The sequence below is a fragment of the Ambystoma mexicanum genome, chromosome 4q, assembly GCF_040938575.1.
Source record: "Ambystoma mexicanum isolate Mex_15411 chromosome 4q, UKY_AmexF1_1, whole genome shotgun sequence".
NCBI classification, from domain to species: Eukaryota; Metazoa; Chordata; class Amphibia; order Caudata; family Ambystomatidae; genus Ambystoma; species Ambystoma mexicanum.
Window position 1 is genome coordinate 143,634,613 of NC_090928.1, and position 15,473 is coordinate 143,650,085.

General features: G+C 44.9%; 1 protein-coding gene across 2 annotated transcripts in view; it reads right to left on the minus strand.

The window, feature by feature from the left end:
• The window catches only part of KATNA1 (katanin catalytic subunit A1), a 438,379-nt gene that overhangs the window by 176,198 nt on the left and 246,708 nt on the right, over positions 1–15,473 (minus strand). For both annotated transcript variants that reach the window (XM_069607673.1, XM_069607672.1), the window contains one exon: positions 6,592–6,750. In XM_069607673.1, the coding sequence (XP_069463774.1) occupies positions 6,592–6,750 (159 nt within the window). The remainder of the gene's footprint in view (positions 1–6,591; positions 6,751–15,473) is intronic.

Here is a 15,473-nt window from a genome sequence, read left to right on the forward strand (position 1 = left end):
CCGGACGGTCCTCGCTGTGTGTTCGACGGCAGGTTTTCTTGTCCTTGCCCGGATTAGCCAGTCGTCCAGGTAGGGGTAGACGTGGATCCCCTGCAGGCGCAGCCGCACCGCCACTGGTGCCAGGCACTTAGTGAATACCCTGGGTGCCGACTTTAATCCGAATGGCAGGGCTCTGAATTGGTAGTGGCGTCCCTGAACCACGAACCTGAGAAACTATGTGTCCTTTTAGAATGCGGATGTGGAAGTAAGCATCCTCCAGGTCCAACGACGATAGGAAGTCACCCTCCTCCTGCAGTCCCAGCACGTGCTGGAGGGTGACCATCCTGAATTTCTGCACCTTAATGTACTTGTTTAACCGACGCAGGTCCAGGATGGGGCGCCAACCGCCTGTCTTCTTTCTGACAAGAAAGTACCTTGAGTACACTCGGAGCCCCGGAGCCTCCTGGGGACGAGCTCGATGGCACCTTTCTTGAGCATCGCCCTTACCTCCAACAGCAGTTGAGGGACTGGATTCTCCTTCCTGGTCACGGGAGGGATGCGAGGACACTTCTTTTGGAATTCCAGTGAGTGCCCGTTGGCCAGGGTGTCCAGCACCCAACAGTCGGCGGAGATGGACTCCCACACGCTGACTAACTTCGTCAGCCGGCCTCCCACCGGGGTGCTTCAGTGGGGGCCCGACACCACAGCCGGTTCAGTCTTGCTTGGAGGAGGCCTTGCCGCCTTGGCCTCTTTGACGACGACGACAGGATCCCCCCTTGCTTGCCGGGACCTCTGTAGGCCTCCTGGGACGAGGAGCGGGCCGCCTGGCGGTATGTAGAAGAGCCACTGCTGGATCCCTTGGAGGCATCCTGTCTGCCTCCAGAGCTCCGAAAGGGCCGTCGTTGTTGAAGTGCCCTAGGGCCCGGGCCGTCTCCGAGTCGGTCTTTATGGCCTGGAGCGACTCGTCCACGGCTTCACAAAAAGGTTGTTGCCATCTAACGGCATATCCAACACTCTGGTCTGGACGTCCTGGCGAAAGTCCGTCGCCTTGAGCCATCCTCGTCGTCGGAGGCAAACCCCGTTGCCACTGTTATGGCGTGATCAGACGCAGAATTTCCTTCCTGCAGAATTTGTAGGGCCTCCGCCCTCTTGTCATCCGGTAGGAAGTCTAGCAGGGGAGCCATCTTGAACCAAAGCTCCCTGTCGTAGCGGGCCACGATCGCCAAGACATTGGCCTCCTTAATCGTCGTTGCTGACGAGATGACTCGTCGTCCCACGGAGTCCAACTTCTTGCCCTCGCTGTCCGGCATGGAAGTGGAAGTTGAAGCCGCCGCACCCGCTGCTTTCTTCTTGGCCGCTGCCGAGACGACGGCGTGGGCTGGGCCCTGAGGCACAGAGGGCGGCATCCTTGACTTGGTACTTCTTCTCGTACCTGTCCCTCTTGGCGGGTGTCATGGAAGGGTTCTTGAGGATCGCCAGGCCCTCGTCCCAGATGCCGTCGAGCAACGGCACCGCGAGGACCGTCTTCCTCTTGGCCTCCCGTCGTTGGAAAAGAAACCCTTCCTTTTTCTGTTCCTCAGGGCAGAGCTGGAAGAGCTCGGATGCCCTGGCTACCATGGCGTGAAAGGAGCCAATTTCATCGGGTGGAGAAGCCCGAGAGGGGGGGGGGGGAGAAGACGGGATGTCCGTTGTGTCATCGCTGCCGCCGTCGTCCGTCCCCGTATCCTCTCTAGGGTCCGGCGAGGGGGATGAGGGGTCCACAGGCCTCACGGGCACGAAGTGTGGAGCGGGGTGGACTCTCCTCTGCTTGATCGGAGGGCTTCCCGACGGGCCCGTTTCTGGATCCTCCGTCGGGGTCCGTGGTAACCTCGTCCTTATCTCAGTACATAAGGATTGGTTCGCCAACAAAATGGCCGCCGAGCTATCCTGGGGCTCGGGTAATGGCTGCGACGGACGGGATGGCTGCTCCACTGGGCCCTCTTCATCGCCATCGTCGAACACATCAGCGGGAACCGTCCCCTGGGATCGAACCTTCTCGAACTTCTCGTTGAGGCCTATGAACCTCTCATTGAGGCCCTTCCCGGTTTCCATCAGATCCTCCTCAGAGGCTGATTCAGAGTCTGTAATGGCCACCAGCCCCACCCCCCCCCCCCCTTTTTGCACCAGGGTCTTCACGGGAGTCTTAACGATGGGCTGGAAAGATGATTCCCTCTGCGGTGGCAGGGATACTCTGGGCCCAGAGGTCGCAGCGACCACTTCGATAGAGGCCTTTTCTGGCTGGATGAAAGCCCTCACCACCTTAGGTGCGTCCTGGGCCTTCGCCTTGGGGGCAGGGTCAGCGCCTCGCTCCCCCTCGGGTCCCTTCGAGATCGACCGGGGCCGCTCCAGCAGCTTACCCAGGTTCTCGGACTTCCTCTTCCCCGAACCAGAGCGCTGGCTCGTGGTTGAACGTGCCGGGGAAGTCGCGCCCTGCCTGGCAGCCGAAGAGCCTGACCTTTCGGCGCTCCCGGTGCCCGCGGACTCGCAGTGCTTGGCCTTCTGTTTTGCCCCCGTCGCCGGGGCGCCGTCACAGGACTTAGAAGCCCGCTCAGACTTTTTCTTCGCCTTCTCACCTGCTGTGCCCTTCTTCAGCCAGGCGGCGAGGCGGGAATGACGATCTTGTTTGGTCCATTCCGAAAGGTTCTTGCAGAACGCACAGTCGTTCTCCACGTGCGTCTTGTCCTCATGAAGGCAGTAGAGGTAGAGGTAGAGACATTGCAAATGCTCGTCCTCCTTGAAAACATTTTGTAATCCGCATCCAGGGCAGCACCTGAACAGCTTGGATCCGGGCGTCGAGCTTCCCTTGTCCTGGGCCATGTCCGTTGAGGTAGGCTGCAGATCTTCCGGAATCCTCCAAGAAGCATAAACTCGACGGAAACTTCACCCTTGAGGGGCGTAGAAGAATTCCGAAATGGGTCCCCGTTATCGGAAGTAGAAACGGTGGAGCTTGAGGCTCGATTAAACTGAAAAATGAGAAAATCTCCTGAAAAAGCACGAAAACGCAGCAAAAAACTCGAGAGCTAAGCACGAGGACTCCCAACACTTGAACGTGCGGTAAAAATCTGAGGATGGCTGCCAGAGGCGGGGCTTAGGGAGAGGGCAGTCATTGGCTGTGGGCACTATGACCCAGAGATCAGTGATTGGTTACTACTAAGAAAGACAGATCAGAAACGAAACTGATACTGATTTTTTCTTTAACGAGGATTCCCAGCCTGACGACAGGGAATATTCATGAGCATGTGAATCCATGCCAGACCCCATGCTGGATAATGATAGTACCATTAATCTAAAGCAGAGATTACCAGCAAATCTTACAAACGCTTATTTAATGTTCTTAAAACCAAAATTTGATAACTAAACTGTACTTAAACCTTAAGTAAACTTGTAGTAAAAAATATAAACTGTTAGAATATTCCAAAAGCTAACTGCCCAACGATTTGACAACAACTAATCAGATAAATGAATACCACTAAATTAGGGCAAAAAATAGACAGAATGCGCCAATTGGTATCTAACTGTCCCAAAATTTAACAATATCCAAACAGATAAATCAATACCACTAAAATATATAAAAAAAATAGACAGTTAGAATATGCCTACTGGTATCTAACTGCTCCAAAACTTTACAATATCCAAACAAATAAATATGTTACTGCTCCAAAAAAATGCAACAAGCCAATGTATAAAGCATTAGCCAGAAACAAGTGAACACTGAAAACAAACAAACTGTAGCATAACAGAAAAAGGTTTTTTTTTTAATTCAACATGGATTTTTTTTTCTCTCCCACAGACCCAATGATTTTAGCAACGAACACAGAAACTGAGCAAATTGCACAGTGCTCTGGTTAGTAATCTACTAAATATGAGGATAAACAAAAAAAATGTAAATTATACAATGTAATCAGTCATTACAAAATACTAATACTAACATGCTATTTTCTTTTATCACAGAAATGAACAAGAAATACATGTACTCCAGTTACTAAACCAAACAGTAAGTATATTATACACTATGCCCTAGCCACAAACATCGCAGCATATCACACCCATAATATCTTATAACTTTGTTCCTTATAAATTTGTTTTTGACCCAAAGTTATAAGCAACTATAAGAGTGATATGCTGCGGTGGTTGTGGCCACAACCACCGCAGCATATCACACCCATAGAGTCAAATATATCAACTATGGCCTATGGAAAGTTTTAATGTCCGCGGACTATGAGTGTTCTTAGAACACTTTCAACTTGCCAGCGAACAATATGGACAGCATCTTCAGGACACCCCCTACGAACATTTCAGGACAACGCGACAGTTCTTAGAACACTTTCAACTTGACAACGAACAATACGGACAGCGCCCTCAGACCAGCCCCATTTTGTTTATTTATGAACATTTCAGGACACCGCGAGCGTTCTTAGAACACAGAACACCCCCATTTTCTTTATTTACGAACATTTCAGGACACCGTGAGTGTTCTTATAACACATTCAACTTGCCAGAGAACAATACGGACAGCTTCCTCAGGACACCCCCATTTTGTTTATTTACGAACATTTCAGGACAACGCAAGAGTTCTTAGAACACATTCAACTTGCCAGAGAACAATACGGACAACGTCCTCAGGACATCCCCATTTGGTTTATTTACGAACATAATACGGACAGCGTCCTCAGGACACCACCATTTTGTTTATTTGCGAACATTTCAGGACACCGCGAGTGTTCTTAGAACACATTCAACTTGCCAGAGAACAATACGGACAACGTCCTCAGGACATCCCCATTTGGTTTATTTACGAACATAATACGGACAGCGTCCTCAGGACACCACCATTTTGTTTATTTACGAACATTTCCGGACACCGCAAGTGTTCTTAGAACAGTTTCAGCTTGCTTGCGAACAAAACGGACACATATTGAGTCCTAAGAACACCCCCCATTCAGTTTATTTAGAACATTTCAGAACACGCGTGATGTCCGCAGACGAATCGAACACAACAAGAACGTCTACCACATAAAAAAACACAACTTTCAACCTATCTCATACTTTCCCACCCTCAGCAAACACTCCTACACACCAACACACTCTACTAAATACAAATTTTGACCCAAGTTTCACCGCGCTGTCCGCGGACGTCCGCGAATCCAAGATGGCAGGCGCTACCGAAAATCTGACGCGCTTCACGCTCCACACCGTCCAATCAGCGAACACGTCACCTGTCCGTGAACACCACGCAAACTGATTGGCCAATCAGGACACTGTCCGCGGAGCGAACAGGGAAGTGTGTCCGCGGACCGAACACACATCACAAATATTTTATGACCTACTTTTTGGTCATTTTTTAAAAAACTACTGGACGGATTTTCACCAAATCTGCAAAAGCATGCTTTCAGGACCAAGCCGCTACTCCTGGTCCAAATTTGGTGAAAATCCGTCCAGCGCTTTTGGCTGTAGGCGCAAGCAAAGTTTTTTTTCCCCATTCAGTCTATGGGGAAAAAACAAGTTTTGGGACCCCCCCCCCCCCTCCCCCGGACGAATCCTCACCAAAAAAAATTCAGAGTGGGCCATATACTTTTTTTGCAAATTTTGGTGAGGATTCGTCAGGGGGAGCGAAGTTATAAACCGGCCAAAAAAAGACCTTCCTATGGAAACACCAACTTAACCATAACTACATGGCCACGGTGTGGTGTGTGTGTGTGTGTGTGTGTATATATATATATATATATAGGCGAACAAATGGGAAATAAAAAAAATTAAAAATCTGACTTTTTTCGGACTCTACTTTTTAATTAGGTCTTTTCACGCAGATCCTCTACAACTGCTTTTTAAAGTACAACTTTCTAGGCTCCACTGCCCTTCTAAGCATTTACGGACCCAAAGTAACACTTAGACACCAGCATGCCACAGTGGTTTATATCTCCCTTGCCGAACTTGTTTATACAAAAATAAAGGTCTGATTTCAGGCATGGTTGAAACAGAGTGCAGTCTGTTTGCGGTTCAGCATGTGGGTCAAAAAATGGCAGAAATACGTGCTTTTTTTGCAACATCAGAACACTGTGTTGCTCCTTGATATTCAAGTGTACTCCTAAAATATATGTGGAAGGGGCATGCAATCTATTCGTTGAAAAAGTTGTAATTTCTAACTGCATTCTAAAAGTAGATTATTCACATATCTTTTAATGCAATGAGGTTATATTCAGTAGCACGCGACTCAATTTGTTAATGAGGACTAAGTGGGATATCATGATCTCTACCTCATGCCCAGTCTGTTTATTCCATTCCCCACTGAGGCCCTGATTTGTTCTCTCTGTTCGCTCTCCCTATGCTGTCTCATTCAGTCTTTTCGCTCTCAGTTTCTCGCCATCATGTGACTGTTCTATACCTTTCATCTCCCAAGCATCTCTAGTATAGACAAACTAACCTCACAAGCTGAAAACAAAGTCAAAATTCGTTTTGATCAAGAATGGTAACATGTTAAACCACCTTTCAAAAGTGGAAATAGCGATGGTGTCAATGTTCATGTGATTGACTGCACCATATTACAATTGGATTACAATGTATAGATCTATTTACCATTTCAAATAACAAACGAACAAGTTTCTCAGACTCCCCTCTATACTTGGAAGTAAGCGTGGATGAAGAGATGTTGAAAAATGTAGTCTTGCACTCTGTGGCAACAGCTTTTGCCAGAAGTGTCTTTCCGGTTCCAGGTGGGCCAACCATCAACACACCCTGTTCAAAACAAAACAATTAAACAAGTGGGAAATGCGTTAACATGGTCAATTATCTAGAAACATTTTATGATCAGATTCTGCACCTATGCTCACAAAAGTAGAGTTAGTTTCTTAACAGCAAGATCACATGTATGCCATGCGTAAAAACACAGATTAATTCAACAATCACCCAATAAAGATGTCCTGCACGGTTGGATTTTGTGGAGTAAAATTTCCCTGATGGTTTGCAAATAAAAATATTTCTTGTATTCAATGCCATTACTGCAAAACAAATGACCATGATTCCCTGTACCCACTTCACTGATAAAGAAATATTGTTTGGCATTCTAAGTATGGAAATGGTGGACTTCCCATGCAAGAAAAGGCTTTCCTTGTAAAACAAACTTCCTGTAACAGCAAGGATAAAGGTTTTCAAATCAAGCACTAAGAAAACCAATTGTTTGGCTGTTGTATAATCAAAAGGCTTTTTGAGTTTACAGATATTGCCAAAGACAGAGAGCAAAGTGATGGTAAGGCAAAGTGTGTGGAGAATCTGGACAAATCAGAGCAATAATAGCAGTACAGCAGATAGGGCGTAGCCGGTGAAGGAGGATTGAGTAACTGAGTTAAAGTGAAGGGAGAAACGCACAGCTTTGAGCAGAGTTGGAGAAGCGATGGGAGACGGTGCAAGGAGCATAGGACAGAGGAGAACAGATGACAGATGGGGCACAGGAGGAGAGGAGGATAATACAGGGTGGATTGAAGAGTCGAGTGGAGATGGACTCAGATGCTGGGGGGGCAGAAGTTTATTTAGGAGATGGACAGACTAAGAGGAAAAAAAAATCAGAGGTAAAGAAAAGCAGTTTGCTAAAGCACATTAAGTGAAAGGGGGGAGATGGGAGCAGTATGCAGAGGTCCTACCATGATTTCCATCATACCCTGCATGCCAGAGACTAACACCCAGACCAAAGAAGGTCTTAATGCCCACATGGGGCTGTAGCAGGTTTTGTTGCAGATAAACAATAGAAGTTACCAAAATCTTCTCTAAACAGTTTCATTGCTAAACCAACAAGTATTTGCACTTGCAATATAGTATATTTTATATTCAAATAGAAATACATTAATACCTCTCTCACTATTGTTTAGCATTTGAGTGCATGTATTCTCTTGCAGAGGTAATAGGAGTATTAACAAAAGTATAGTTGAATATATAGGTCCCAAGATAAGAAATAAAGTGCTATAGTTAATCTAACTTTCCACACTGAATCATAATATAAAAGGTCATAGTAAAACAGTTGTACATCTTAAATATATACAAACTTTTAACATAAAATTCATTTAGGGCCAAGTTAAAAGCATAAATCTATACAATGCCTTATTTCACATTGTATTAATGAAATATAATTTCATATTATCATATACAAGTTTATACATGTTACTTTTGCAACACTATCCATGGCATCTTAAAGAGCCGGGGACAGCAATAGACCTGCCAGAGACAGTAAGCCCTGGAAGTATCCAACTCAATGTTTTCAATGCACTGCACATATTTACTTAATGCTTTGAAATGATAACGCCTCAGAGAAACGCACTGCATCAACTGATCCTTTTATTGTCTCCAGCTCATTTCGAGATTAGCAAATTCTGCAAAGTTGTGTGGATCGAAGTATTTTCCATCAACGAACGATTGTCATTAACGAAGGTAGCTTATAAGGAGCACTGACAGGATAAATCTATGCAACCTAATATTAGGGATCAGAGTTAAATAGTTGTGTGGCTTAAAGAAATTAAAACCCTGCCACAAGTAATTGGAGAAGGCAATCATCTGTTTTAAATGGCCAATATTGCTGCTACAATCCTAAAATAAGGCTTTCTTTTTTAGATGACAGCGCAAAGGACCACATCTGTGTCAAATAACGGGCTACGTCAATCCTAGTGTGGAAATGCATACATGCTGCAGTGCCAAGGTCTCCAAAAAGGGCATAATTGGGTCATTATGGTATAATACCATCTTTAGATAGAGTTTGCTTCACTTAATCTTCAACCCAGTTCTAACTGATATCAGGCTAAACTCCATCTTATTAGCCTGGATGGGACAGCAGGGGGGGAAGTCTCAAAGCGGTTTTCCACAGCTTGCCCTCAACATCCAACCACTTGAATTTTGCCAAAAGATACGTTTCCATGCTATAAAGCATTTTAGTGACAATATATGTGTTGTACAGTTAACTAAGAAAAACCTCAAAGCAATCTAGAATAAAAAATATAGGTGAAGCATTTTTAATACACCTTCAAAATACTCCTCTCGCCCTTCCTCTGTGCTTTGATGGATCAATTTATCCTGTATAAAAAGGTATGAGGGGCAGGACAGGCTATCTTTAATTTGCGGTGCCAAAACACAGCACCACGCTAAACTGAAGGTGTTACCAGCACAGATGTAGCTGAAAGGCTTATCTAAACATCTCCGCTCTCCCTTCCCAACTTGGAGACTCACAATCAGTGCTGCCCGTTTGAGTCTCTTATGTTGTCTTTGATAAAGTGAACAGAATGGCAGCGCCACTGCCCATTGAAAAACTATTTCCGGCTGTATCAGTACAACTCAAAAAACACTCATTCTGTTCAGTCCTCATTAACTAACATGGATGTCCACCATATGTTTACATAAGCAACTTCAGATGAGGATATGCACAAACCCCAATTATAAATGCTGCATATTAGCATCTGCTTCTTATGATCACGTTGTACGAGTAATCATTTTCTCCTGGCATGAGGTCACATTTCAATATGGTGGATTGCTCAGTTTTTGTGCAACATGAATCTTGTTAAAGTAAGAATTACTTAAACTGACCGTTTTACAACTCACAAAGCCATGATAACAGTGAGAATATAAAATACATTCATTACAGTGTGCAATGAAGCATTTCAAAATTCACTTTGAATGTAACTAATAGTCGCGCTTGTTTTGAATCATTGGGCCTCATTACGGGTCGGGCGGTCCGGAATTAACAGTGGCGGTAAACCCGCAGCCACTGTTAATTCCGGACCGCCCCATCCCGACCCCTGCAGGCAGAAGGTGATCTTCCCGCCAGGTCTGACCTGGCGGGTTGAACACCTCCCACCTGCAGGCGGACGTGGAAACACCAGCACCATCACGAGATGGTGCCGGTGTTTCCACTTCCCCATTTCCATTGAGTCCCATGGGACTCAATGGGAATGGGGATTAACACCATTCCGCCTCCGTGACTCCCGGGACACCGGGGCTGTAATGTCCTGGTAATTCCGGGAGTCACAGAGGCTGAAATGTTAATACGAGTCCGTCGGTAACCAGGCGGTTTTACCGCCGCGGTTACCGCCGGACTCGTAATCAGGCCCATTGTGTCCTTTGTATTTTCATTAAAAAGCAAGACAACTGATAAGTTGCCATGTGTGCTCCTTTTGGCAGAGCACAAAGCACTGCATTGACAAAATGATTTGCATTCAAATACAAGATAGAAATGAACCCTTTTCATAGTTGTTTATGCTTTCCGCATAGAAAAAAATTACTTTAAGAGTACAAAGCTTTTCTGGCTCTGTCAGCATCCTCTCAGGTAACTTGCAGTGAACGAGAGACTCATCCCGAACCTACTCCCTACTCTCAACTCACTCCCCGATAATTCGGATCCAGAGATTCTGGTCGAAGAATATAACAAAATCATGGCCACTTCGCTGGACCCAATTGCTCCCTTCAAACTCAGACCAAGCAAGCCTAAAACACACCTAAACAAATGGTACACACCATTCCTCAAAAACCTAAGGCAGCAAAAAAGAAACTGAGGCCACCTGGAAAAAAGTCCCTTCAGTAGCCAATAAACTTAAACTCTCTAAACTAGCCACCCTCTATAGAAAAGAAATGTACCTGGCCAAACGTAACCCCCTTTGACTCCCGAATATCCCAAGCAAAATCAAACATGAAGGAATTACTCTCCATCCTTAAAGAAGTAGAAACTCCTACCGTTCCACCAGATACTTGTACCAAAGATAAAAATTGGTGCTCAGAAATCCAAAATGCCCTAGCTAACAAGATTGCCACCTTACAAAACAAAATTTCCTGTAAAAAAGCCTCTTTAAATGATCCTCTCCCTTCCAAACCACCAGAGAAGCCCACTCTAAGTGAAACCGCTCGTTTCAATTTCTCCAAAGTTACCATACTTGAAGTAGAAAAAATCATCATGTCACTGAAATCTTCCAACTGTCAGGGAGATTTGTGCCCGGCACAGCTCATTAAAGATGCCGCCCGAGACCTCTCCCCTTTCATCACGAAATTATTGCCTCCTTCTGCACTGGCTCCATCCCTTCGAATGTAAAACAATCCTGGGTGCTCAAACTACTAAAAAAACTCGCACTTGACCCAGCCACGCCCACTAATTACAGACCTATAATGACCGTACCACTCCTTCTAAAAATCCTGGACAAGGTCGCTTACGTACAAATTACAGAGGCACCTGGAAGAACACCACCTTTTAGGAGCAAGACAATCAGGCTTCCATCCTCAACACGGGACTGAAACTGCTCTCATCGACTTGAAAGCACAGATCGATAAGCTCAGAGACAATGGCCAAGCAGCCCTACTCCTCCTCCTCCTCCTTGACCGCTCTGCAGCTTTCGACCTGGTCGATCACTCTGTCCTGTGCACACACCTCCACACAGCTCATTTCACTGCCAAGGCCATTCCCTGGATCAGATCCTTCCTCAACGGCAGAACCATGAGGGTTTTCTCACCTACAGCGGCAGCAGACCCCATACCCATCACCTGTGGCGTGCCTCAGGGCTCCTGCATTTCCCCCACATTGTACAATATATTTACCAAGCCCCTTTTCGATGATTTGGATCATCTCGGTATCAACCTACACCAACTACGCAGATGATACCCAGATCCTCCTTCCGCTTTCTGGAGATTATGAGAAGGATTTGGCCTTGCTGAATAGAGTGTACATCATCATCCAGGCACGGATGGACACACATGGGCTATGCCTGAATGTTGATAAAACTGAACTCATCATCCTAGGTACCACCACCAGTCTAAAGAAACTAGGCCATGCCTACGGCTCTTTCTTGATCGATGGGAACAGCATCAAAGTGGGACAAGAGGTTAAAACGTTGGGCTCTTACCTGGACTCCAATTTCTCTTTCAACAGACAGGTGAACTCCCTAGCATCCTCCACGGCGTACACGTGTAAATTGATCCATACAGCCAAACCATTTCTGTCCGACTCTAGCTGCCTTACTCTGGCTAGGGCCCTCATTCTGTCCCGCCTCGACTACCGTCTACTCTCTACCGCCCACTCTAAGAAGGGACTTGCCCTATCAAAACTTCCGATCAAAGGTAGTTTTATGGCTGAAAAAGTAAGCCTCAAACACATGCCGGTGCCAAGTCTGTCCTATCCGTGCCTCTCGCACACACTGTAACCAAATGTGCCTACTTGTATATATGTTTCTAATCTTGCGTTTTACTTTCATTGTGTTTATGTATATATTATGGTTGTTGTAACTAAGCTTCGCATATTCATGTAAAGGCTGCGCCCTGTTACCTGAGGGTATGCTCGTGCATTACAAATAATAAAACAAACCCTAACATGCAATCTGAAAGGTTTCAATAACTGTCTATATATACTCACTTGTGCTTGAAAATGGAAAACTGTCAAAGACAATAGGAAGGAAACATGCATAGGTGGCTTGCCTTTGATTGAGAGTTGTTAAAAAACACATGCATATGTATGCAGTTTATTACAGTATGCATTAGGAGTGTGGGGAATAGACCGCGTGGCTTGCCAGGCCTTTTCATCCCTTGCTATGCCTTTCTCAAATGTGTCCCTTGGCTGGTTCCTTTAGTTATGGCTCCTTTGTTGCCTCATATATAGTGCTCCTTCATTGACTTGTGGTGCAAATACAGTACTCACTGATGGCTTGCTGAATGCACACCGGCTCTCTATGCCACCTAAGAAAAAACACAGACTAGCAACTCACTTCGCAGGGGTATCATGGACCTCTGTAATAGTAGGTCCAAACGCACAGTGCCCTATTTGTAGAAGGCATATGATGAGTAGCTTTGACCCTAAGTTCAATGAGCGTATGGAAAAAACATTTTGAAAACAGCATTCTATAGGTTTTCATGAACACATTAGAGGTTTAACATCAGAGTTCGATTTGTTTTACATATGAGATGGTAAATGACAAATTATCCTTAGATCTCAGTCCCGAAAAGAGACCACAGTGTTCCACCTGCAGGTATAGTGTCAGACCCCTGCTAATAGCATTGTAGCACTGTAGACCTGGAGAAGGACATTTGGGGTGGGTAGAAGAGACAGACAGTGGGTCAGTCTAATAGTTAGTTGATATGCCCGCAAATGTCGCCATAGGTATAGAGGAAACGTACCACCTGGCTCTTATCCCTAAGTTAAAAAGAAGCCCAGCATAATATTGCCAATGAAACTGAATAAGCTGCAGAAGAATTGTGGATTGAATCAACCACTCTCCATGCTCAACACCTTACAAAATATAGACTAAAATACTTTCCAATCATCATCTTCCCAGAGTTACAAGGGCAACACATCCAGACGAGTCCGGTTTGTCCCAGGGCATTCCACTAAGATGAATATACAACACTCGTTTGCCACATCGTCACTGGATGCATCTTGGAACATAGTGCCAGATTTGAAAGACGCTGAAAAAGCTTTCAATTCAGTAGAGAATTCAGACTGTCTAGATCGCCTTAAATACCTCCGGCAGGCGAGGCATTTGATATATACCCCCTCATTCAAATTCTGCACACAAATGAGCATGCTTCTGTATACAACGGTCTGGTCTATTGTGAGGGGGGCTGCTAAGAAAAATGTACCTATCAATAGTGTTCCCGAAGAGAGCTGTATACTCATAATATTAAGAATACACTGAGGGCTATGTTACCCAGCAATGAGGTACATCCTCAGATTAAATCAGAGCTGGGTTTGTAAATCGACGGTTACTGACATCACTCAGATGACTGCTAAGTTATCAACATCTCAGGAAATCGGCCCTGATGGTACGTGTAATGGACTTCTGAAGTTATCTCTGTGTATTTGGGCCAGTGCATTACATCCCTTATTTGTATCGATTGGGACCCATAGTGAGTTACCTGCCTCCTGGAAAGAGAGTACCATCCTTCTCGTTTATAAAAAAAAGGTTGTTGCAAAATTCCTTCTAACTACCGTATGCTGGCCATGCTGGATAGGCGAGCAAAACTCTTTGCAAGAGCATTGTTGAATGAATTGCATCAGTGGATTACTAAAAATAAGATTCTGCTCCATAATCAGACAGGCTTTTGAGCCAAATCCAGCACTACACAACCTCAGGTCCTTTACCACCACCATTGAATATGCCTGGAATAGACGCCAATTGCCAGTATATGGTGCTTTTAGCGCAGCATTTGACACGATCATGAGGAACAGATTATGGAACAAACTTGTTTCATGGAACATTCCTCATGGCCTGCTAAACATGATCAGGCAGTTACATACTGGTACGAAGATTATAGTGAGGCTGAACAAGGAGAGATGAGCATCTGACTTTTTCACAACGATGTGTGGAGTTAAACAGGGTTGTAACCTTGCTGCCACCCTGTTCAATTTATACCTCGCCAATAAAGATGAGGCTTTAAATCTGGTGGAAGCGTGACCAGTGAAAATTGGGGCACTTAAAATTGGATGGCTTAGCGTTGCGGACAATCATTTGCTCCTTGATTACACCCCAAAAGGGCTCCAACTTAAGCTAGATGCCCCACGCAAGTATGCCAGTGACAATGTCCTCCGCGTCAACATCGACAAAACAAAGATTTTGGCATTCATGGGAAAAACAGAGTAAAAAATACACTAAATCAATATGGAAGGTTGATGAGGTGGTCGAATGCGTGGAGTGCTATAAGTACTTGGGTGTCTTAATAGATAAGTTCCCTGCTTGATATATGGTATGGAAGTGGGTGGAACCAAACTTAGATCAGAGTTAAATAAATCTGAGGCCAAAAATCTTGCGGATGTTAATCAGAATGCCTAAATCACTGTCAATCGAATATATCCTGCTAGAATTCGATATTATGAAAATAACCGGAGTAATTAATTACAAACTTGTCATGGGTTATGAGAAATTGTGACACCTTGATAATGGAACAATCATGGTTGATGTAAAGGTGGCACACTGGGCTATACATGAGTATGAGAGCTTTGGCACTCTTGGTGGTTTATGGTCCAAACATGGCACTTGGACAAAAGCTTTGCACGAGATAACATATGTAGCACACAGGCCAAGCTGAAAGGTTGGATCAATAAAAAAAAAATATACAATCTGAATAAGGAAAATGATCTTGTTAACTTGGCATCTAATGTTAACAGTGGACCCTTTATCGAATACTGGATGGAGCGTAAACATGTGCCGAAATATATTGATGCCTATCCTAATAGTGCCAGTGCCATAATAAGAAGCTACCGTCTGTTGAAATCTAATCGCACACAAGTATTCAAAATAGACAGAAGAAATGGGGCATACCGCCACTAGAGCGATTATGTCGTTTGTGCAGTGAAATTACAATAGAAACAGCACAACATATCATGTGTTATTGCGGCAGTCTGAATGCGATTAGAGCAACCTACATGAAATCATACAGTAATGTGTTAAAGTGTGATGACGTGTGCGCCTTATGGGTGCTGCTATTGGAAGGCAACAATGTTAATCTTATTT